General features: G+C 46.5%; 1 protein-coding gene across 1 annotated transcript in view; it reads left to right on the top strand.

The window, feature by feature from the left end:
* The first annotated feature begins 9406 nt into the window (after nt 1-9406).
* VAPA (VAMP associated protein A) overlaps nt 9407-25364 on the top strand; it is a 333878-nt gene continuing 317920 nt past the window's right edge. Inside the window, exon 1 of the mRNA XM_086964938.1 lies at nt 9407-9718. Coding sequence (XP_086821064.1) covers nt 9658-9718 — 61 coding nt within the window. The 5' untranslated portion in view covers nt 9407-9657. The remainder of the gene's footprint in view (nt 9719-25364) is intronic.

Below are 25364 nucleotides of genomic sequence, written 5' to 3'. Positions count from 1 at the left end.
CCTGACTGGGACTCACATCTAAAACACCTGCACACGTTGTTCGAGACGCTCCACCAGGCCGGGTTGAAAGTCAACGCAAAAAAATCACGAATAGGTTTTCAGAAAGTAAAGTACTTGGGCTATGTACTAGGACATGGCAGGATTGAGCCGCAAGTAGAGAAAGTGAGGGCCATATCGGAAACACCCTTCCCGAGTACAAAGAAAGAACTCAGAGCTTTTTTAGGGCTAATCGGCTACTACAGGCGGTTTATTCCTGACTTTGCCCAATTGGCCGCCCCCCTAACAGATGCCCTACAGACTAAGGTCAAGCAGTCGATTCTACAGACACCAACTTCCTCTATGTTGGACGCTTTCGCTTCCCTGAAGAGGACCATCACCTCCACCCCAATCCTGGCTTCCCCAGATTTTTCACGGCCTTTTTCCCTACATACGGACGCGTCTGACTATGGTATAGGGGCCGTGCTATCTCAAGTGGGGGACGACGGAGGTGATCATCCGATACTGTTCATCAGCCGAAAGCTGTTCCCACGGGAGCTTAAGTATCCTATGGTCGAGAAAGAATGTCTAGCCATACGTTGGGCCGTGGAGAAGCTGGCGTACTACCTGGAAGGGCGTCAGTTCTCGCTATACACGGACCATGCACCCCTTCTCTGGATGGCCCGCAACAAGTCGAACAATGCCCGTGTCATGAGGTGGTTTCTTGCTCTACAGCCTTATGCCTTTAGTGTGCATCACAAGAAAGGGGTCGACAATACTGGAGCAGACTTTTTATCTCGGAATCCACTTCCCGAACGGAAGTGTTCAGGGGGGATGGTGTGTAACCGGGGAGCGGGGTCGGGTAACGAGGAGGGTCCACCTTTAACATTGTTTGACCCCCCCCTCTTGTCTCCGCAGCCTCCCCTCAATCCTGGCTGGTCAGCAAGCGAGAGATATAGTTGCGACGAGGAGGAAGGATGGGGTCCCTTTAAATGGACCGACGCTCTGATGGAGGAGGAGCCTAAAGAACAGGTAAAAGGAGGCTCCGATAATCACCAGGTGTGTTTTTTCACCGGAGGAGCGGACAGAGTGCAGGAGAGCGGAGAGGCGGGAAGCAGCGAGTCGGACTGGAGAGGAGCCGAGCGGTGGTTACAGGAGGAGGAGAATTGGATCGGGACTGAGCGTTGGTTAAGCGAGGAGAACCTGGAGGAAACCGAGATCCCGGAGAGCCAGCAGACGCCGGCGGAAGAAGCGGAGCAAGATTCCCCAAGACCGGAGATTGGAGCAGAGAGCGCCGGAAAACCAGAGACGGGACCTGCAACGCCTGGAGGCCATCACCACGAGCCGCCCAGCCGTGCGCCAGGAGGTGTACGGCTAGCAGAGGTACGGGACAGATTCCTGGGGTGGTGGAGGCGTAAAGGCCGCCGTACTACTTAGTTAAACCTGTAAAGACTACCCGTTTTTCCCTACTTGATTTTGGCACGAGTTTGGCACTGACACTAGCATAGCCAGTGAAGCACTGTGTGTTCCCCTCACGTCCCTCACACCCCCCCCCCCTCATTTACCGTGTTTGTAAACGCCGAAACACTTACTGGTCCTCTCGTTTCTTTCCTTCTTGGCGGCCGGCGAGGGCGAGCATTACGGAGCCTCCAGAGCCCAGCAGTCGGAGGAGGAGCCCCGTCAGGAGGAAGGAGGAGGGAACCAGACGAAAGACCCGTCCCGACAGGAGCCGTTCACCCAGAAAGGGAGCTGTCAGAAAGACCTGTACCGATACCCTATATGATAAAATAAAATCCACTACTACCAGAACACGTCTACTGCCTATTCCTAGTCCCGCCGTAACAGGTACCTTACATACTAAGGGCATAGGTACCCCAGAGGCCTACCAGGGGCTGAAGCATGTATTATTCCACCCCTGGGAGGCCTTCCAAAATGGCACCACAAGTCTGCTACTGTAGCCTGGATTAAGTGGTGCATGCACCCCTTACTGAGATATAGGTTACGTATATCTACCTTATTTCACTGACACATATAAACCTATAAGTCACTCCTATGGCAGGCCTTGACAATCCTGAAGGCAGAGTGCTTGATTTTGTGTGAGAGGGTGCCCAAGCATGAGCTGAGCCCCTCTGCAGCTTTTGGAATCACTTCTCTGTAGCTGTTCTGTGACGCAGCCAGACAATATACTCTTAAGTACATTATAACCTTGCAGTTAATGCTAACTTTGGAATGGCTGCATGGAAACATGTCATGTTTGGTGTCAAACACTTTGGAATCCTACCCACCCCTGCCAGTTCTGGCGGCGGGGGTAGAATTTCACCCTTCTAGAGGGAGAAGACATGTACCTACTTACTTAAACTGTATTAGTTTAAATGATCCCTGGCATCACAAAATGGATGCCACAGACACAGGTCTGACCACCTGCTGCTGGATGAAACTCCGGCAGGGGAGGCCTGGACAATAGGTTTCCTGTCACAGGGAGGTGTAACCACCTCCCCAGACAGGCTTTAGTGTATTGGGGCTGGGTGGGTGCATTCAGAGAATGATTTTCAGACAGTGCTGGGGGCACACTTGGTGTCCCTGTGCATACACCAGTTCAAACCGGATGCAGGGGCCCCCAGCCCCTGCTCTGGCATGAAACTGGACAACGGGAAAGGGGTGTAACCACCCCCACCCTGGGTCCTCCCATAGGTGGGACCCTAGAGTTAGGCCAACCCCTAAACTTAGTATAAGTATAGGAACCCAGTCCTTAGGACTTCAGATTACCCTGGACAAAACTCTGCAACATGTATCCTGGACCTTTGACATTTTATTTCGACTAGAAGACGAAAGAATCTCACTTGGAGTCAAGGATGGGCTACTCTGTTCAAACAGGGACCAAAGAAGCAACTTGCTGGTCTGCATTTCCAAGGCTCCCGCTGGAGCCCGAAGGTTTTGTGACACAGGACATGGACTTCAAGACATCTCCGAGGCCGACACGATATCACAGCAAAGCTGAGACCTGTAGCCATCATGAGAGACGTGGGACCGGAACTCCTGGAGACAGTGCACATTTGCCAGTGCATCAACTTCCCGAGCTTTCCCGAAGTTGTGTATTGGGCTATTTATAGTCCAAGCCCCGAGCACCGTTTGCACCGAAGATTGTGGGCCTACACTCCACGAGTGTTCCATGGGCCCACTTCTAGCATTTCTGCTCGAGGCCCCTTCACGATCCCTGCTCCATCGATGGTGGGTCCCCATGAAGGTAACTCTTCTGTTTCTTGGGCTTTCCTGGTTGCTCCAGACGTGCCCTGACCCCTCCAAAGAGTGAGTCCCTCAGACCTTGCGGGTCTGCACTGAAGCCAATCTTTGCTTTCTGCGTGGGTTGCTGTTGCCAAGGCTTGTTGGGTCCAATCTGGAAATTGACACTGAAGCACTCGACATTCATCATGGGACAGCTTGAATCCAACTCCTCGTCATCCTCGACGCCTCCTGGTCCTCGTGGCTGAAGAGTCAAGCTTCACGTTCATCACCTGAAATCACCCGACATTGGTTGGCATCTTCTCATCGCCTTCCTGGTCACTGGCTAGTAACCCAGACTCTGTCCCCTCTGCTTTCAGTTTCTTCAGATCTTCGATCCACCCTTGGATCCATCCGGACACTTTCTACTTGGTCGCCTGCAGCACTTCTTCTTAGTTCGCCATAGGAAACAACGACGAAACCCAACACAAAAAGACACCTATGCACCCGGCTTCCCTGGGTGAGGTAACACGAGTACTCCGGTGTTCCCGTGGGTCTTGACTCTCGAACTGTCTAGTTCTGAAGGGGTTTATATCCTTGCCACTCCTAAGTGTCCTTAATCTGTAATTTTCCAACCGCAACGTTCCCTATAGAAGTTAATGGTGATTTGCGGCTGTGTTTAGACACTGCATGCGTCCCCCATGGGTCCCCTGTGTCACTACCTTGGGTGGTTCCTGGTGGCCCCAGCAGTTCTAAAGGATCTAGGCCTTGTATCTATGTCAGTCGTGGTTCCTATACCACTTTCTTAGTATATGGTTTGTGACACCCCTAAGGCTAATCATATATTGTGCTAATTTACTGTGTGCTAAATAAGTTTATGTTATGTACTTTTGCCTCTAGCCTCATAAAGAGACTAGAGGGATGTGTTGAGAATAAATACATATATTATATATATATATATATCTGGTGTGGTTCTCCTTTCATTTGGTCATTACATGATATTATAGATGGTAAAAAAAGCTGCTTTACATTCCTTCAAGACTTAGCCTGAAGGCTGCTCTCCACAGCTACCACTAGGATAGCTTTCTATAAGGTTGTCTTAACCTACCATCAATAAGGTGTCGTTTTGACTGGTGCAAGGTGCCCACTAGAATAGTGGACAGCATATGCCAGGCCAACTTCTCACATTTGGGCAATCACAAAAATGTGTTTTCCCATCCAGCATAACTTGCAGCCAGGTTGGGGACATCAATGAGTACTGGATCTCTTCCTCCCTCAATGCTCTTTTAAATTCCAGGAAGGAAGCACGCCACCTCCTAACCTCCAGGGTGTAATCCGGGAAGAGGAACACTTTACTGTTTTCGAACATGTACGGCCCCCCAGAACGGGCCTTTTGCAGAAGATAATCTCTATCTTTAAAGTGGAGGAGACTGGCCACCACGGGACGTGGAGGCCTTTCGGGGACCGGCAGTCTAGTCGGGACTCGGTGCGCACTCTCCAGCGTGTAGAAGGGTGACAAGCCCTCTGGAGCCACCACGTCACTAAGCCGAGCCTTCAAGAATTTAATCATATCGTCTCTGTTAGACCTGGCATTTCTTGTCGTGATTACCCCTGACTTTTTGCCTCCCCCGCCTATATTTTTGATGCTGTGATGGATTTCGATTTGCTGGCTTAGATGCTTTGAGCATTTTTCCACTGCTGATCAGTGTCAAAGTGCAGGTGCTCCCTATATAAAGTGTTATGGTAATTGGTTGTCCATAATTGGTATGTTTGCCTTCCTAGTAAAGTCCCTAGTAAAGTGCACTATGTATGCCAGGGCTGGTAATGCAAATGCTACTAGTGGGCCTGCAGCACTAATTGTGCCAACCACAGAAGTAGCCCTAAGAAGAGATCTCATGGCTGCTGCTGCAGTGCCTGCACGCAGTTTGTTAACTTCCTTGTTGACCTGGCAAGTGCACCTACTTGCCAGGCCTTCCCTTCCCTTTTTATGCACATCGGACACCCCTACAGTAAGCCCAAGGTACCCCTCTCGTCAGGGAGCAGTGTATGTGAAAGGTAGGACATGTACTGAGGTGTGTACCATGTCCTGACAGTGAAATACTGCCAAATTAGTTTTTCACTGTTGGAAGGTCATCTTGCCCTTAGGACAGAATGGGGAATGATGTGTCCCATGTTTCCAGCATATCTTTCCATAGGCATAAGATGGAGAGGTGGAGTTTAGTATACCTGAATAACACATCTTTTTGTGAAGATCGTTTTTGAATTGTGTGCTTAGAAACCACACTTTTAGAAGTGGCTGGTTTCTTGTTTGAAACTATCCTGTGTGCTTCTGCCTGGTTGTGTATTGCCTGTCTCGGTTTGGATGTGACAGGGTCTGGGAAGTGTCCTGACCCCAAGGAGGAGTAGGTGAGACAGCAACAGGCTGGCCTGCGTTTGACGCGGGGGAGGAGTAGCCCCCTGGATGTGAATCAGGCTGTGTTGCTTCCCCCAGAGAATGGCTCCACCTCCTGCTGAGCATCTGGGCCCCAGACCCTGCCTATCAAAGGAAGAGGGTGTGCACTGGCAGGAAGACACCCAGGTCTGGTTTGACCGGGGTCAGATCCCCCTGAACACAAAGACTTCAAAGTCATTTAGGGGTATAAATGTAAGATCTGAAGACTGAAATCCATACTGAAAAAGGATTGAAACTACTTTGTGATCAAGAGGAACCTCTGTCAAAGAAGAACAGCAGAAGAAACTGAAGAGGACTGCCCTTGCTGTGTGTTCTGGGGCTGGCCTCCAGTTTGCTGATTTGACTGAGGAGAGGACAAGGGGCTTTGCTGTGTGCAGTGTCCCCCTATTTGAAAGGACTTTGCTGTGTGCTATGTCCTGAAGTAATTTGTCTCCAAGGGCCTGAGGAGAGCTGGTCCCCTGTTTTAGAAATTCAGGAACATAAATGTTTCCAAGTGTGTCTCAGCGACGAAGTGTGTGTGTGCTTTTTGCACGCCTGAAACTGCCGTGTGGTCTGTGGTGCTGTTTACGAGGTGCCCTGTGAACATATTGCCCCCGCATCGTGAAACATCGCCCACGCTCCTGAATTGCTGCTTGTGGCCTGAGCCGTCATCGTAACTGATGCTGTGTGTAAAGATCACCGCCGCTGGCCCGAGCCACAACATGCTAAAGGCTTACTTGCAACTAAGGACTGTGTCTCAGCGACGTTGTGTGCGTGTGCTTTTTGCACACCTGAGACTGCTGTGTGGTCCGAGGTGCTGTTTACGAGGTGCCCAGTGACCGCATTGCCCCCACAGCGTGAAACAATCATCCACGCTGCTGCATTGCTATTTGTGGCCCAAGCTGTCATCGTAACTGAGGCTGTGAGGAAAGATCGCCGCCGCCAGCCCGAGCAGCAACGTGCTAAAGGATTTCTTGAAGCTAAGGAAGCTACAAGTTGAAAGGGATTGTGATCGTTGTTCGTCGAAAGGAATCTCCCAAGATCATCAATGAAGGAGAAGGCATCGCCATAACCCGTCCGGCTACAGCATCGCCTAGCAACAGCTTTCATGGCTCTCCTCAAAAAAGATAAACCTCCTCTTCACCCATCCTCATATAGGCCTATTTCTTTAATCAACGCTGATAGCAAGATTTTTTCAAAGATTTTAGCCTCCCGACTCTCAGGTATAATTTCCTCAATCGTTTCGCATTGGCAACATGGCTTTATTACCAACCGGGATACTGCTTATCATGTCAGACGGGTGTTCGCGTTAATGGATTGGGCTCAAGGGTCCAATACGGATCTCTGGATCACCTTGTTGGATGCCGAGAAGGCATTCGACAGGGTGGCCTGGCCGTATCTCTGGGATCTGTTTTCGTTAAAGGGCTTCGGTCCTAAGATGATAGTAGCTCTAAGAGCACTGTATGATTCTCCATCCTCCTGTATTAAAATTGTGCGAAAAAATCTGTCCCTTTCAGTATTTACCGAGGCACCCGACAAGGATGCCCGTCTTCACCGCTTCTGTTCGCTCTATATATTGATATTTTTTTAAACAAACTGAATCAGGCGGAAGATATAGCGCCAGTACAAGTTGCCTGTACCAGTTATAGAGCCCTCGCTTGCGCGTACGATATAGTAGTTATGACAACAGATATTCAAGGGGCAATGCCAATAATTGAAGATTTGGTGACCCAGTTTGGTGCCTTTTCGGGTTACAAATTAAATATACTGAAAACCCAAATTTTGTACGTAGGTCAGAACCCTCCAGCACAATTAAATACGGTGTCAGTAGCGACTTACTTGGGTATTAAAATTACGGCTCCAGTTTCGGCTATCTCTGAACTTAACTTAAACACAGCTCTGATAAAAGCAAATTCTTCGTTAGAACGTATCGACCACTTTCATCTATCCTTATTTGGTCGGTGTAACGTTTTAAAAATGATGATTTTGCCAAAATTCCTATATATGTTCAGAACAATTCCACTAGAATTCCTGCTTAGCTGTTTTAAACAACTAGAAAGGATGGCAGCTAGATTCTTGTGGGGTTACAAACGTCAGCGCAGATCTTATAAGAAAATTATGCTTCCAAAGGCTAGGGGCGGCTGGGGTATTCCGCGCTTCCTGTATTATTATCTCGCGTCGGTATGACAGTTTATCACACCGTTGATAATTGGTGTAAAGGGCGCAAATTCCATTGAGTCATTCACCCTCAATTTATGAATTTGCAATGGGAGTGGAGTGTCGCGGCTGCCTTCTAAAAATTATAGAGCCCAGTTATTTAAAAAAAACAAAGTTCAAGACTCTAAAAGCTGCACATGGGGTATGGAGGATAATTAAGCGCCAAATGGGGATTCAGAAAATGTTGCTGTATACTCCTCTTTCATCCTCTAGCATTTTCCCCCCAGTTTTTCAAGATCATCTAATAAGCAGGTGGCGTAATCGTGGAATTTTTTGTGTGGGTGATCTATGGCAGAAAGATCAGCTAATTCCCTTTTCGGAGCTATCAAATAAGCATAATTTAACAGGCAATGATTATTTCAAGTATCTGCAGATACATAGCTTTTTTAATACTTTACGCGCACAGGATTGTTCTGGGCTCCGGAGGATCCCGCTTATCGACAGCATGTTCAGTAAAAAAAGATAGGATATTACTATAATTTACTTGTGTCTTCATGTCCAGATGATATAGAGGTCCATCAAGGGAGGTGGAATGAAAAGCTGGGTCGTGATGATATTCAGCTACAGGAGTCTATTGCATTGGCCAATACTATCTTGATTACCGGAAGAACACGCACGCAGCATTATATGGCCTTATTCGACCTATATTATACACCGTCAAAAAAATCTAAATGGGGAACCACCGTGGGCAGGTCATGCAGCAGATGTGGCCTGTTTGCAGCCGACGTATTACATATGTTCTTTTCCTGCCCTCGGTTATCTTCCTTTTTATCTGCAATTCAGACCTTACTGGCATTATTGTGTGGCCCCACAATCGTTTTGACAGGGGAATTAGTGTTAATTGGGGTAACTTCTGATGAACTTCCTGAGGGGCAGAGAAATTTCCTATTTATCTCCATGGCAATTTTGCGGGCATGTATCACCCAAGAATGGATCAATCCAGATCCCCCTTCTTTTTTTACTTGGAGAGTCCGTCTCTTAGCTACTTATAATATAGAAATGGCTATTTATAGGACGAAGGGTCGGAAAAAAAGAGCTCTGGGTGCAAAGATCTGGTCGCCTCTTGGGCAGTGGATTCAGGGGGAGCTGAACTGATCTTGTCTAGGTCTCAGGGTAATTCAAATACTGCCTGAGTGTAACGCTTTTGATTTCAGCTTTCTGTTTTACCTGTCTTTTTTCTCTTTTTTTTTCTTCTTCTGAATTTTTCGTGAATTATGTACAGATGTAATAATGTAATGTTTGCTTTTGTATTGGACAATGACTTTCCTGATCTCTGTGGGCTGTGGATATGTCTCTCCTTTACTGATCTTGTGTTATCTATGAGTTCTACCCTGCTTGCATTAAATGCAAAAAAATTCAATAAAGAAATTAAATTTTTTTTTTTTTTAAAAAGCAAGTCCTATGGTGTACGTCAGCTGGGATATTGGTTCCTCTTCTGAAATCAGACAACCACTATTCACAAATGATGACGTTATGACGTCACCTGTTCAGCTTTCTCTTCCCGTTTAGCCCCGCCCACTGATTAAAATCTTGGACGATAGGGACGTTGACGTGCTCGTTCTCACCCTACGTATGGTGTGCGCGCCCGAAGGGCTCGGGAAGGATGACGTCGCAGCACGTCTCGCGTGAAGGGCTGTGTGTGCACGCGCAGCGCTTGTCTATGCTGTGTTGAATCAGTTTGCGAGCGGAGGGGCGAGCAGGGACCCGGAGGGGAGAAGAGGAGCCCGCGCCTGCTGACAGCGCCGCAGTTACTGCGAGCTTCTACAGCGCCGCCCCTCCGTCTCCGCCGGGACCCCCGCAACCCCCCCAAAGCCATGGGGGGGAAACATGAACAGGTCCTGGTGCTGGACCCGCCCATCGACCTAAAATTCACTGGTAAGGCCAGGGGAAATGCTGGGAACATATCTGTTCTGCTGAATATGAGAGGCTCTCTGTCAGGTCTATGCACACACGAGCTGTCTTTACCCACCTCCTCTCCGGGGTGTCAGTGGGACTATGTCCCGCAGCCGCCATTTTGTTATCATATGCCTGGTGGGGGCACCTCCCGCTCCCCAGGTGGGAATGGGATGTGCTATCCTGTCGTCGCCCATGGGTGTTGCCAAAACAAGTCTGGGCCTGGGACTGTCAGAAGAGACAGTGCGCACTGCAGAGATCCTGCTCCTTCATTACCCTAGTTGAGACGCCTATACTTTCCTTTCGCCCTACTGTCAGTGGCTTATTCCCAAATCGCCCTTACGCCCACTGAACCGGCCGGCTGACACGAGTACCCCAATTGCTAACATTTCTCTGAATAATCGTGATTCTGCGTTGTGGATCGTGCATCATAACCAATCGCTGACCTCCCTGCTCCGCACCAACACAGCGCTCGGTCTTTCTTTCAGGAATCATTTGAACTGTGTTTTGAATCGGTTCTCGTTTTTGCCATCGGTGCAGTTTTCGATGTGCTGCCACCAAGCCCTGGATCGAAATTTCTTATTTAAACTGTCTGTATCCCTCCGGCCAAATATTACAGTCATCTATGGTTTGAAACACGCGTAGGAGTGTCTGAAGCTTTCGAGCTCTCGGCAGCATGTTCGCATCTTGACACATGCCTTGTTGCTCCTGGGTAGGTTCTTCCTGACTGCGAGGTATATTACGGTGCAATGTACCCCCAGTGTTACAACAGGGAGTGACAGATTCACGTTTGACATTTCTTTTAATGGAATGTTTGGTCTATGGTATCTTTGTGCTTCTTGTTCTAGGTTCTGTTTGAGGATTATGCACTTGTGTAAATGTTTTTTTCTTTCAGTTTAATGCTTGTGGCCGAATAATTTCTATGTTACTTCAGTGAAACGATAGACGCTCTAACTGAAGCGAACATGCTGTGCTTTCGAAACTGTGTATTTCGAAAATAAAGCAACGACTTCCACAAGTTTTCATGCTCCGCTTTGACTTGTGAACAGTCGGGATATCAAGTCAAACCAGCATTGGCAAAGCCAATAGGTCTCGCCTTTGGTTTAGTTTATTTTAGTTGTGCTATACAGCACTGTTCAGTATATTGAAAGTTTTATACTAAATTGCTTTGGAACGAACATTCCCTCTTTATTTATTAATGCATGAGCGATGGATATGGGCTCTGAATTAAAATATGAAATGGAAAGCAGGTAGCAACATGAACAACTGCTGTCTTGAAAAAAAATATTTAGGTGTAGTGAGCATCGGTTTCTTTATGGGGGTTTGGAGGGTGCCTATTGTAGAGAATGAGATTGGTAGTGGTGGGTAATAAGTATGATGGCTAATGAGTAGTGTGATAGTAAATACACATCCTGTTTAGAGGAAAAGACTTTAATTTGTAAAATATTTTAAATCAGTGGAAATGTTTGCGATTATGATGCAAACTAATTACTATGCACCTGTAAAAAAGATGAATTACATTTCCCCAGTAACATTGCAAGGGAAGGGAGACGGGTAGCACATTTCAAAAGAAACAGACAGTTTGATAACGTGCTTGAGCTAATAATGAACGTTATTTGTTTTTAAATGCACAGCAAAAGTGTGCCCTTGAAGCTCGTTTTTTGGTATAGTAAAGTTGAAAATAAATCTTAAGTTGTGGAAGAGGTGCAGTTGCAAATATTGTTTAAAGCTGTCTAACGTAAAAAAAGAAAGGCAGCCTTGTTCGCGGTGGAATTGAGGTAAATTTAAAGCTGAATGTAAATGCTGCCCTCTTGGTCGCTATTTGGATACCCATAAGCTAAAATGAATGATGGGTAACATTTTCTTCTGTGCCTTGCACACATCCTATTTTTTTGCAGTCTCAACTATTGTTTAAAGCGGTCTACCAAAATAATTTAAAGGCAGCATTTTCAAGGGTAATAAAACGTGGCTTGTGGTTAAGTTGTAATTGCAAATATTGTTTTAAGCTTTCATAACAAATGAAAGGCTTTGTTAGAGGTTAAAAAAAGGTAAATTTAAAGCGGCATTAAATGTTGCCCTTTTGGTCACTGTATGGATATCTATTAGCTAAAATAAGTGAAGGGTAACATTTTCCTGTGTACCTTGCATGCATTCAGTGTTTCTTCAGTCTCAACTATTGTTCAAAGCTGTGTAACGAGAGAATTAAAAGGCAGCCTTGTTCGATAGCAATACAACTTAGGTTGTGGTTAAGGTGCAGTCAAATATAATATTTACTGCTGTATAACAAAAGAACTGGAAAGCAGCATTGCTCCAGGTGAACTAAAGGTAAATAAACAAGTCCTCCCATACAAGGTCCTTTTCGTTTGAGATAGGAAAATGTGCTTCCCATAGTGCTTTCACTTTTAACGTTAAGGGTGGGAGACGGGATGAAACTTTTTTTTAAATGTCCACATTAACTTATTTGCACCACTGTCAGAAGTTGTGGTGCTGCTGGGACTTGAATGGGGTACCCTAGCTTCATAGGACACAGCTCTTCACATAACCAAACACAGACCAATGTTGGTCTCTTTATCAGTAGATCAATGACCTTTCAAAAATCGCAATTTTTACCGAATCGCAAATATTATGCAAATTCCTAATTGCGATTTCGCAAATCCCATTGATTCCTATAGGAGTCAATGGGAAGGCATTTACAAATTGCGAATTTGAAAATGCTTTTCGCAATTGGTTAATGCATTCAAGGGTGCAGAGGGGGGGTCCAAAGGACCCCCCCCCTGCACCCCTGAAATGTATTTTAAAGTACACGTTTCACACACACACATGTCCTAAGGACATTTGTGTCTGTAACATGAAAGTTTTAAAAATTGCATTTTGAGCATTTTCATAACTTTTGGCAAATTACCACGAGGTTCAACCTCGTGGTAATTTGCACCCCCTAATTGCTAATTCGCAATTTCAAAAACAATCATGCATTGCTTTTAAGGAATCGCAAATTTGCGATTCCTAAAAGCAATCGCATTTTTGGAAATCGCTAAAAATAGCGAATTTCACAAAAATGTATGATGCATCCCAAAAACGTATTTTGGAATCGCAAACTGCTGAATTTACAGATTCGCACCATTTGCACTTCCTAAATAGGTTGATGCATGTGGCCCTTTGTGTATAACAGAGAAGTAGTTCCCTGAATGTGATAACTTGTTCTTGAGCAGAGTAAACAATCACAAATGTGCAGGGTCTTCTCGGAGTCACACATTAAACACAAACTCTGGCAAATTAAAAATTGTTTAAAAAAAACAAAATACTGTAAGGATGTGGCCGAGATGCAGTGGCAGACAAGCGGTGAAAGCTAAATAAACAAGGGGACAGACAACAGGAGGGAGGGAGAGAGCAGATGAGCAAGCTACAATGGATACAATGGCAGTACAATGGCTAAAAAAAAATGCACCCAAAAGTGCGTGTGATGGAAGGACACAAGTACTTGGGCCATGCTCCAGAGGATGACCCTGAATTCTTACAAATCGTTTGCACCTCAAAATGATTTTAATCAAGGTTACCATGAAACTCTCAAAATAACATTTCTAAAGCATCGTCTGGGCGTTCTTCCGTGCGCCAAGAACCTTCCACCATGGCAGAGGACATCCTCACTAAGCACTTGTAGTTTGTGCGACACAGGCCCAGGAGAAATTTTGCATCTAATTTGCACATGCACAGCACTGCAGCAAGAGAGGAAACGGCTGCTAAAGACCCCTCCTCAAGCAGATAGGAACTTGCAATAGGAGGCAAGCAGTGCTTGTATGTTTTGATCCGGGAGCCATACAACTGAATTGCAGAGTGGGCCAATTTCTCACACTTGTGGAACAAAAAATGAATAACACCACAAGAGTGCACCACCAACTTAAGGATTAGGAGGAGAAAGAAGAACTTGACCCGCCAACCCGGACGCTGTTTCTCTAAAGTTAAATGCTATAACCTAAGAGTCCCCTAAGATGGGAACATTTCAACTTTGTCTTAAAGCCATTAGGAGCTTCCTTCTGATATTTACGTACTCTCTGCTGTTGCCTGGCTCTGTTGCGATACAGAAACATTACACACTGTAGGCTATATTAATTGTATTACAGCCATGTAGTTCTGCTTTGTACATGTTTAGGTCTCTTTATTTTCCTGCCGTGTATCAAAGCAACACATTGGTTTTATTAGTATTTTTTTTATACTTCTATGTAAGTAACGTACTGCATTTTATCATGCGCATCAATGGTCTTTCTGGTGAATAACAAGAACTTTTTATTTTGACAGTTCATCACACTGCAATGGTTTTTAGTAACTATGCATAATAAAAATAAACTTGAAATCAGAGGAGATTCACATACAATAAGAGGAAAGTGCTAACCACAGGGCTGACCAGCAGGAAGCAAGCAATCAAGAGCAACTTTGAAGCCCACTAGTTGTACGTCATGAGGGCTCCAAGCCCACTAACAGTAAAAAAAAAAAATGGGTCAAAGAGACAGCGAATGTGCTGTCTACATGAGACCTAAAAATTGGGATCAACAGATTTAATTTTTTATCCGCTGAAATCTAAACTGCGTAAAATGTACACTTTCAGCATTTTTAATTGACAATTATTCAGTGTTCCTAAAGGAGTAATTTTCTAGATGGTGTCAACGCTCACTTACTAGTAAAGTCACTGACAGTTGCATTCCTTTTCCAGCATACACATTCATTTCTTAACTTATATCTTGTTCAGATGTGCAGAAAGTGGGGACATTGACTCTTACTGCCCGCTTTTTTTTAGATCTGTAATAGGCCAATACCTTTTCATTTTAATAACATTTTAGGTATTAACCCGTTGGCTGCTTCCGCTTTTTTGCGGCAGTGCGGCCGTTTTAAAAAACGGGCGAAGTCGCGTCGGCCGATGGCCTACGGCAGCACCAGCGAGGTAGTGCTGTCGTCGGCCAATGGCCGACTGCAGCAGCCAACGGGTTAAATACTTATTGTAGCTTTCGGACAGCTTTATTCAACTATTGCTATGTTATTGTCATTAACATTTTTCTTACACACGCATAGTGTCAGTGGTTCAGCCCACATTAACCATTGGCTAATTTCACTGTAAGTGACTGTATTCTGCCCTTGTACAAGGAGCACGTCCATGCACAAGTAGTTGTCTAAAATGCCAGTGTGACTTGTCTGTCAACTGTTAAATAAGAGATGTAAGCCAATGAAAAATATGGGCGGAGAGTGGCAAAGCTTCAAGTTCCTACCTGAATAATATATGCCTTGCTTAGCACCACCTGTGCTGCCCAGGCTCGACCTAAAAAGAACAGGTGCATGTGGCGTTTTCTGGAATAGGTAAAAAACTAAAAAGGGAACATTGACCGTGGTCCAGTTTCAGTCTTACAAATATACAGTGTTAATACAGATACATGTTACTTTCCATCGGGTTTTAGCCCTCCCACACCTTTGGAGTGGCTCATGTCTGAAAGTATGCTGGAAGTGGAAACCCCAAAACATCCCTCACCATGGAGCAATGGTTGAATCGGCTAACTGCCCTTAACTGCAGACCGCACCTTGTAGACTTGGCATCATCTCTGGGCATCATTCTAGACAAAAGCTTGAACATGCAAGAAGCACATCAGTTCCCTCACCAAAAGAGCGAACTTCCAACTCTGCTTACTTAGGAAGCTCAAACCCTTCCTCCCTGCTCATGACCTAAAGATTGCAGGTCAAGCATTAGTGATCTCTAATCTGGACTATGGTAGTGCAACACTTTGTGGCCTGCTCAGAGTGAGCACAGTTCATCTTAGGGCTACCCTCCACTCCGCTGAGAGGCTCTTAACTGGCACAAAAAAATACCACCACATCTCCCCGGACTTGCAGGAACTGAATTGGCTGCCATATGAAGATCGGATTCAGCTAAAAATCGAATGCATGGCTCACAAAGCCATACACTTCAAGACACCGTTGTACCTTGTGCAGAAACTGGAACTCTCCTGTGGTTCTAGAGCCTCGAGAAGCTCTTTGCTTAAACCTCAAAACGTTAATTAAAAAAAACTATAACCGAGCCTTCCCGGGGATGGCTCTCAGGCTCTGCAACTCCCTTCCCCCTGAAGTCAGGGTGAACCAGTCTACTGTCGACTTCAAAAAAGAAGTCAAAGTGCTCCTGATGAGAAATTTCTGCTTTAGCCTGGCACCTTCCTCTGATTCTGGGTCCATACCCGCGGACTATTTCCCAGCCACCTTGTTCATGAGTCTGTCAGACAATTCTAGACTGTGCTCTTTTTTCCTCCCTCTGTTTGACTTTTGCTACGCCTTCACGAGAATGCTGCACAATTTTGACTTTGAATTTGTCGTTTTGGTCATTCTGTTTTGTATGCTTATTACCTTGTCATGCATAATCTGTAAAGTGCTCTGATACCCTCAGTGGTCATGTTCGCTCTATATAAAACTTTCAAAATAAATATCACCTTTCCATTTGTCAGGCAGCTGCACATTGCTTGCAAGATGTTTTTCACCCCACTTTTATAGTAGATGTTGAAAATGTATTAAAGTAGTATATGCAGACAGTTCACTTGATTGCGGTTATATAGCTTTATTATCAGGCTGTCTTCTCTTGTTCAGAAATGTAGAAACACTTTGGTTAATAATACTTTGCTCTCGGGTTGTCTTACTACCTGCCTTAAAGTAGCTGTGTAGTGGTGTGGCATGTTCCCCAAATGTACATGCGGGAATCAAATGAGTATTGTAAAAGGTGCAGATTCGGGTTGACTGTCAGCCAAACTTGTTCTTTCTGTTTTATGTTATTGGATCATTAATATTCACACTTGATTGGCCATAGACCTGCGAAAGGATGGGCTCCCTCCCAACAAGTGACATCCCAACTGTAAAATTGATGATCACAATTTACAAAATTAAGCTCTGTGACTTTTGCATATGCAGATTGTAGTGATGAATTAAAAAAATCCACAAGATTTGAACAGTTGTTTTAAGTGTAACCCAAGTGAGCTAATATGATTTCCCATGTGAGTATCTTAGTCTGGGTAACACCAGTGGTTAACCACCACAGTCCTGTTTGTGTGGGATTTCACAAACATTTGCACAGTTTGCAACACAATTGCATTTCAAATCATGGAGCTAAATGTAGACTGTCTAAGTATCATAATAATTCCTAAATTCAGATTGTAGGAGCACTGGAGTTGGGGAAAGTTCCCCCAACACAACTTCTTGAAATAGATTGTCAAAGATTGTGGTACACTGGCAAATATTTTTTATAAGAGTAAAAAAAGATTAATGATACATTTTAAAATTTATTAAACTACTTATTTTAATTTTTTTCATTTTGAGTTTTTTCTAGGGCAGATTTTACCTGATGAGAGCATCAGAACGCTTCACATAGTTAGCACAAGGAGCAAATACCTTAGCTACATTTGTATAAATACTGATACATATATAGAAACGTGACTAGGTATACAGGAATTGCATCAGCAGCCATTATGTAAGATAACCCTTAGAGTGAAATATAGATACCTCCTGACCGTAAGCAACGCAGTATACACTGATATTAGGGAAAGGTGCAGATAAATGTTGTAAGTAGCTATGGTACACATAAATACATGGTGCTTTACAGAGCACAGCAGCACTTGTGTGTGTGATAACTGGAGGGATAAGTTCAAAAGCGGAAAATACATAGTAACCATAAAAACGGCAAAAATTAAGATTCCCGCGGATCCTGGGGCAGGCATCTCCAGATCCTGTGAGTATTCCCAGTAAAGGAGCAGGTGCGAGAATTCTCTCTGGTAAATTTTTTTGGGGGGGTGTCAAGAGTAGAATGTTAGAGCTTTGTAGAGGTCTCTTTTATCCAGCTTTTGGTATTTGTTTTGTGAGGTACATTGACTTTTCAGTGTAGAGCGCTTTGTCAGCTATGAAGGCAGTTTTTACTATGGCCTCTGCCTTGATTGACCGGTCAAAGAGCCTTTTCCCCCATATAAGTGTGGCTTCAGTGTGGAGAGTAGCTTTCAATGGGGCAGGGTGAGAGTTTGGGGCATCCACAACCATTGTATTGTCGTAGCCCAGCTTGGGTAGGCCTAGGGATTGCACCACTGTCTTTAGGTCTTCAGTGGGTATGAAGGGTTTGACTTTTTGTGAGGTTTTTCAGCTGAATTGGAGATGGCCAATTTGCAGATTAATTCTTTAAGTTTGTCGAGCCAGCTTTCTAATTGGGTTTTCCTTCACTATGAATGAGGAGGAGTTCTGTTTTGTTGAGGTGGAGTTTGACTTGGTTGCTGGTTAGTCAGGCTTTAACTGTGAAGAGTGTTATTTAAGTGCTGGATGTCTTTGAGTTTTTAGTGTAGAGTTTGGTGTCATCTGCATATAGATCCTTGGCTATTCTAGCTTGCTTCAGGATCAGTGCAAGGAGTGAACCATTGAAGGACAGTCCCATTGATGTCTGCACTCTGTGATGGGGTGTTTAGGTGAATGTCATGATTGACTGTGTCGAAGGCAGCTGAGAGGTCTAGGAGGCTGGCTTGGCCGTCGTCCAAAGATCTGTGTAGGTGGTCTGTTTAGTATATTTGTCTCTATACAGCAACCTTTCCTGAACCCAGATTGGAAGGTGTGAAGCAGGTTGTATTTTTTGATGTGGGCATTGAGTCGAGTAGACACACATTTTTCATTGATTTTTAGCGTGGAGGATGTAGGTTATAGGCCTGTAGTTAAGGTAGTTGGTTATAGGTCTGTAGTTATTAAGGTCATTCTGGCCGATGTCTATTTTCTTTTTTATGAGGGGGACTTGGCCGAGTATCAGGGGAACTGGCATGGAGATGCCCGATAGAGAGGAGTTGATGATTTTGGGCCAAATAGGAGATGTGACATGCCTGAGGGTTTTTGCAATCAAATCAGGGAGGAGGTCGGACATGTGAGATGCTGGCTTCGTGCAGGAGATTATTTTGAGGACTTCTTCAGAGGTATGGTTGAATTTAGACCAGGTTGTATAATTTTTCAGTTGCAAGGGAGGGCATCCATTCATTGACGGCAGGGCAATGGTGAGCACTTTCTGCAGTGGGCATCTTTGATGCAGGGTAGAGAGTTGGGTGGTTTAAGATTTTGTCGGCGAGCAATTTCGCAAATTCTTCACAGTGCTTATTAATTGAATGTTGGGGGAAGGAGGACGTTTACTGTTTGAAAGGTCATTGGGTCTGTTCCTAGCCTGTCAAATTGATCTCAAAAGAAGACCTATTTTTCTTTGAAGATGTGTTTTTTGTATTTTTGGTGTTCAGTTCAGAGGATCGAGAAATTGGATTCCGAAGAGTGTTGTCTCCATTATCTCGTTTGTGGAAATAAGTCACTTTGGATGAAGCAGGCTTGGCATCTATGAAAACTGTGTGTTTCCCTGTCAAACTCTTAGGGCTGTGGTGAAAAAGTTGTACATTTGCCACTTGTAACTCAAAATCTACACGTAAGCATTGTACAACTTATTCTTTGTAAATTCAAAACACAGATTATCTGAGACTTTTGTGACATTGGACATATCTTATTACCGTATGCATATTCATTTGATTTCAGTGTATTGGTCCAGAATCTGTATAATATCACTAGTTACATACATTTAGGGCTCTCCACCAGACCCTCTCCAGAACTTTTTATCTCAGTGGGCCAAGGGTGCATTTGAGTGGGCCACAGCAAGGCCAGTTTTCGTCGCTTCTGGAGGTAGCCTACAAACTCTAGATTACATCATAACTAGTTCCAAGCAGGCACCATAATACAAACAATAGATTGTGTGTAAACAGAGCATGTAGAGGTTAGGGTTGTGGTAAATTGAGGCTAAGGTTAATTTTAGGAGTTATGGATGGGTAATGGTGAAGGAGGTAAGGGTGAATTTAGGATTTAGGGGTGGATAGTGGTAAATTGAGCTACGGGTAACTTTCAAGTTTAGGAATGGATAGTGGTAAAGGGATGTGAACTTTTGTGTGTTCTAGTCCTAGTTTGTTTCTAGCAAATTAATTGGGCAAACCCAGAACACCAATGAAGTGTAGGACTGGAAACAATGTCAGTGATTACATGGAGGGAATTTGTCATCCTACACACAGGCACATGCCTCTAGTAACTCCCAGCTTTTTGCGGGAGAAATCTTCCTAAATTAAATGGAGCCTAGACAGAACTGCTGGAATTGGGATTTAAATAACCAACTCTCCAGGCAGCAATCCTACTGACCTTTGTACATGAATTGGATACACCATAGTATGTGGAAGTGCTAAAACCATGTTTCTGTAATCTCGGACGACTGAGTGAAAGGAGTAAGGAAGGTAAGTAAGAGTAGACTTTAAAGTGCGTACCAAACCTCATTGCATCCAACACCTGCATAAGGTAGTACCAATCAACTGTGGCAAAAGCTTTGGCAATGTCAAAGGAGACCACAGCCAATTCCTCCTCTCTACTCTCCATCTCACGTAGGACATGCATTAAGCGCCGTAGGTTCATAGTGGTACTACAAACGTGTAAAAAACATGCATTGGTCATCTTGTATTTATTGCCTAATCACTGGGCGCAACCAAGGGCGAAGGCTTTGCAGAGGACTTTGGTATCTGTATTAATCATTGTATGTGGCAGATGGGTTCAACTCATCTGAGCTGGGCTTCAGCATCATAGCGATACAGCTTTCCCTCTTAATAAACTGGGGGAGCACCTCAAGAGTCCCCGGCATCCAAGTATACCTTCAGAAAGCAGTGGGTAATAATAGGGGAAGAAGCCTGATGAAACTTGGCAGGAAAGCCATCACTCCCAGGTGCCTTCCCTCCAGGCAGTTGCCCTAGAACCGAACGGATCTCTACCAGAGTGAGATCTCTTCCCAACTCGAACAGCAGGCTCCCCCTCCCCAGTCATCTAAGAAGCCTGAAAAGCAACAATGCACTCCGATTTGGGTGGGAATGGATTATGATACACCTACTCCCAATGAAATTTAAGACCATCCGCTATGCCCCCTTGTGTGTAAACATCCCGGCCTAGTGGAGACCTAAGGTGATGAATTTCAGGATGAGAAGCCTCCCTCCAAAGAATCCAGGCCAACAAGCGACTGGAGCTGTCGCCCTATGTAGAAGCAGACTATGAAAAACCCTCCAAATATTGCTGAGCCCCACATGGTTGGTGGCCTGAAGCGAGAAAGTAATCTTATGTTCTATGTTATGACGTGGAAGGGGGTGCTTATCGAGAGTACCTTACAATATGCAGTTAGCCCCCTACCCACAGAATCCGAGAGACTAAGGCTGGTGAGATAATGTCTCTCACTTTCGGATAAAAGGTCTCCTTGTCACTGTTGGGCCCATATGTTTTAACAATGGCAATGTCCACCTTATCAAGGCTCCCCTGAATCGGCAGGTAATGACCCTCCATGTCTGCCTCCATGTGGGAAAGGGCAAAAGGAATCCCTGGTGTAAACCAAATGACAACATCTTGTGAGAACATAGAATAATTGGCGTAAGTCTGATTCCCTCTATTTTTTGTCTTGGTGCCTTCTCCATCTGAGAGATGAGTCTCCTGCAGGCAAGCAATATCTACCTTGAGTCTCTTAAAGGAGAGAACTCTATACCGTTTGATATGATCCCATCCCCTGTACATTCCATGAAAGGAGCTTAAAAGATCGAAGCTTACTCATTGTAGCATAGAGCGAGCAGGGCAGAATTTACCCCCTTCCTGTGACACAATGGCAACAAAGCCATTGTGGAATAATACGGAACCCACGACCAATGAACCCCACCCACCCCTGATGATAAGTAAGAGCAAACCACAGCTTGAAACAAGGCCAAATAGATAGATGTGTCAGGACGTACATAATCAACACAACATATAGAATATCCAATCCCTCCCCCTAGAATGACAGCCACAGTCCCACATACTTATGTCTGGTGATAAACATCCCATGCCTAACACATCCACCCTAGACCAGAAAATGTCATATGCAGTATCCATGCCCTACCAGGGTATGGGTTAGGCACTTGAAATGAATCGTCCTCTGCAGCAGTAGGTCTGCATTCGAACATACAGCCCCATTGAAACTCTAGCGACCACCTCCCCTCTACACTTACCCCCAAGAAGTCCAGCCACCAGCAGCAGTAGCTCTTGGGTCCCCTCTCAACCCTGGTGATAACCTGTGCAGAACATAGCCACCCCAGGACCAGCAGGTGTGCATGTGCAGCATGCAGGCTCAAAAAGGTGGTGGGCTGAATGCTGGGAAAGAATCATCCTCTGCACAGCAGGAGGTCTGCATTTGCAAATAGGGCTCCTCAGCAACTCTGGTGGGCCTCCAGCCCATGCCCCCCTTCCCAGTCCAGCAACACTCAGCTTTTTAGTTCTCTACCCCAGTACTTGGGAGAGCAGCCAGAAGCGCCCCCCAACCCCCCACCCCATATGATCAGAAGAAAAGCAAAGGTCCCGCAGGAAGCCACAGTGTCATGAACAACATCAGCGGATTGGGAAGGAACATCTGAGGCCCCAGCGACCGGAGTACCCCCACTCAGCAGTTTCTCCTGCACTCGCTGGGTCTCTGGCTCATCAGCATCCATGGTGCTTTCGCCCCGGACCAGTATGTGTCCAGTGCCTGTTGCCATCCCTGAAGCAGGTACGCCTGCTTCGCGCCACCCAACATGGGTTTAGAAGAGAGCCTCTGTGAGGGGGGGTGGGGGGGGGGGCATCGGAAGTCTATCTGACCTATCCAGCCAAGACCAAATTTCCTTGAGCTGCTCAAGGAAGATGACCTCCCCGCTGCAATGATAAGGAGTTTAGCCAGGTTCAGGGGTATGTACCTGTGGTCCATGGCACACTGCTTCTTTTTCACCCCCAGGAAAGACTAGTGTTTCCACTGGACCCTCTGGATATAGTCAGGGCAAATTGCAGTGTTAGTTTTAAAACTGTGCAATGGGCGCTTCCCTGGCACCCCTCAGGATCGCGTCCCTGTCCCTATAATTAATTATCTTAGCAATGAAGGTACTTGGCGAGGCGCCCGGGAGAGGGCTCCAGTGCCCTATGAGCCTTTTCTATGACCAAGAAATCAGACAAGTCTTTGGAGCATAAAGTATGTCTCACCCAATGGTGAGAGATCTGTCTACTGTCCCTCCACCCTATCCGGTTATCCCAGCAGGCAAGCGCTGTTCCTTAGCAATCGGACTGCTATATCCTCAACCCGGTGTTCTAGGGTCCTGGAGATGACCTGCAGTTCGGAGACATGTTTAATTTGACGTATCGCTGCCTGCAAGGTAGTGATATTATTTTCAAACACAAGGCGATGATGGACGGAGCGCTGAAACTTTTCAGACCCTCTCCCCCAGTCACAGATCTGGTTTGATTCCATCCTCGTTTTTTAGCTTTCTTCGCCACCCCAGTTCAGACACAGCTATATGCAAATCAGTCTTGACCCTGTACCTCATGGGGACAGTCCTGCACGAACTGCCAAGCCATGTCTTCCCTGGACCGGAAATAAGCATCCTGCGACCGGTTTCAGGCACACAGCCCTCATAAGCCAGGCTACCTGGAATCGAGTGGCAAAGTGAGCAAGCCGGGATCCATGTCTGGGCATACCCTGCCAACTTAGTGCGAACAAAGCAAACGCAAGGAGATAATGGACGGAGCGCTGAAACTTTTCAGTGATATTATTTTCTGGATTCTCCACTTTGTCGGCCACCTTGCGGAGATCCGCCTTCAACAAATTTACTAGACTACACATACATGCAGTTTAGCCCTCAAGAGCTGCTCCTGAGCCCTGTGTTGTCTCCAGACGGGTGGCATGTGAAGGCTCCTCCTTATGCTCCGGAGAGCATTCCGCAGTGCTTGGGAGCTCCTGGAAAATGAGTTTCTGGGTGGCATGGCGAGGAGTAGTATATCGAGTGATAGAATTCACCTGTTGCTGCCGCCTCAGGGGCCTGGCTTCCTCCTAATGTAGCTGAGAGGGGATTATGCGCCCAGTGTTGTGCACCCAACACAGTCCTGGATGAAAAGTCACCCTGAGTCCACCCATCCAGGCGGTGAGTGCATTATGGGAGTAGATTCGTAGGGGATGCCAAGGGGTGGAGGGAGGCCAGTATGTCCCAAGTCCAGTGCAGTGAGAGCGCTCTTGTCTGCAGGAGCAGCTACCAACAAGAGACCACACCATAGTCTTTGCAGCAGTAACAAATCATTGTATCAGATCACCTTTGCAGCAGCGTTACGTCTGCACCCTGCCTCTGCAGGCCTCCGCAAGCTGATGAAGAAGGGTCAGTTCTCAAAGGTCTGCACAGGACCTCGGTGTTGTAAATCCTGGCCAGGTTGGAGATCCAACTTTCCCAGCAGCTCCCTGGTAGTCTGTAACCCAAGTCCTTCATTCTCTGCCTATGCCTCCCAGCTGGTCCGTGGCCCGGACCATCCTAGGGCACCCCAGCGCCCGTCAGCCTGAATGGAGGATAAGAACATTCGCCATTTATATGTAGCTACTGCCTCCTGCAAAAAACAGCTTCAAGGCACCCGCAGGCAGAGTCCTCGCGTCTCAATTCTTAAGCATGTTTGGGCCAACCTGGTCTTGGCCCCCCACAATGCCTTCCTCTGAACCACTTCTCATGCACCTCGCTGGCTCAAACAGGACTGCCGGGGCACCAGGGCTAACCTGACGCAATCTGCCTACCCCCCCGGCACTACCAGGGTAGCGGGCCCCGTCTTTCCTTTTATAGTATGCTACCCTAAGGCCTGTAGTAGGCCTAAGCCCTGCTCAGTCTTATGGAAAGGCTCACTGCACCTCCTCTTAAGTGCCTGCCCTCTGGACACCCCAGTGCCAGTAACCAGTTAGGAGGCAGGCGCGTCGGGTAAGATGGTCCACAGGCTGGGGGTGGGGGTGGGGCAGCAAGACCTCGATCCTCGTCCCTGGGTCGGTACGCCTCTGGGTGTGGCAAGGACCTCCAGCTCCGGTCTCCACAGCCACCAGCACAGTGCAACTTCTAAGGGACACAGGCCCTGGGTGGGACCACATCTCACAATTTCCGGCATCCCCCCTCTGCCACCACCTGCCTCGGTGCGTCAGTGCAGCACATAGTCTTCAGGTTCGATGGACGCCCTGGGCTTGAACGTTGTTTGGTCCGCTCTGGCCCAGCATCGGTAGCAGTAGTTTGTCAAGCGCTTGCCACCGGCTCACTGCACCTCCTCTTAAGTGCCTGCCTTCTGGACACCACAGTGTCAGTAACCACAAAGGAGGCAGGCGCGTCGGATAAGTTGGTCCACCGGCGGGGGGCGGAGGGGTGGGGGTGGGGCAGCAAGACCTCGATCCTGGTCTCTGGGTCGGTACGCTGGGTGTGGCAAGGGCCGCCAACTCCGGTCTCCACAGCCACCAGCACAGTGCATCTTCAGAGGGACACAGGCCCTGGGCGGGACCACCTCTCACAATTTCCGGCATCCCCCCTCCGCCACCACCTGCCTCGGTGGGTCAGTGCAGCACAGAGTCTTCAGGTTCGATGGACGCCCTGGGCTTGAACGTTGCTTGGTCAGCTCTGGCCCAGCATCTGTAGCAGTAGTTCGTCAAGCGCTTGCCACCACGAAGTAATTGAGTGTGGGGTGAGACAGCACAGCCAGGAATCCTCAGATTAGCTTCGGTGCAGCAGGATACTGTAGCAGGGAGACGGAGCTCCTT

This window comes from Lissotriton vulgaris, chromosome 4_1 (genome assembly GCF_964263255.1).
Source record: "Lissotriton vulgaris chromosome 4_1, aLisVul1.2, whole genome shotgun sequence".
NCBI classification, from domain to species: Eukaryota; Metazoa; Chordata; class Amphibia; order Caudata; family Salamandridae; genus Lissotriton; species Lissotriton vulgaris.
This window is presented reverse-complemented; position numbering and strand designations above follow the sequence as displayed.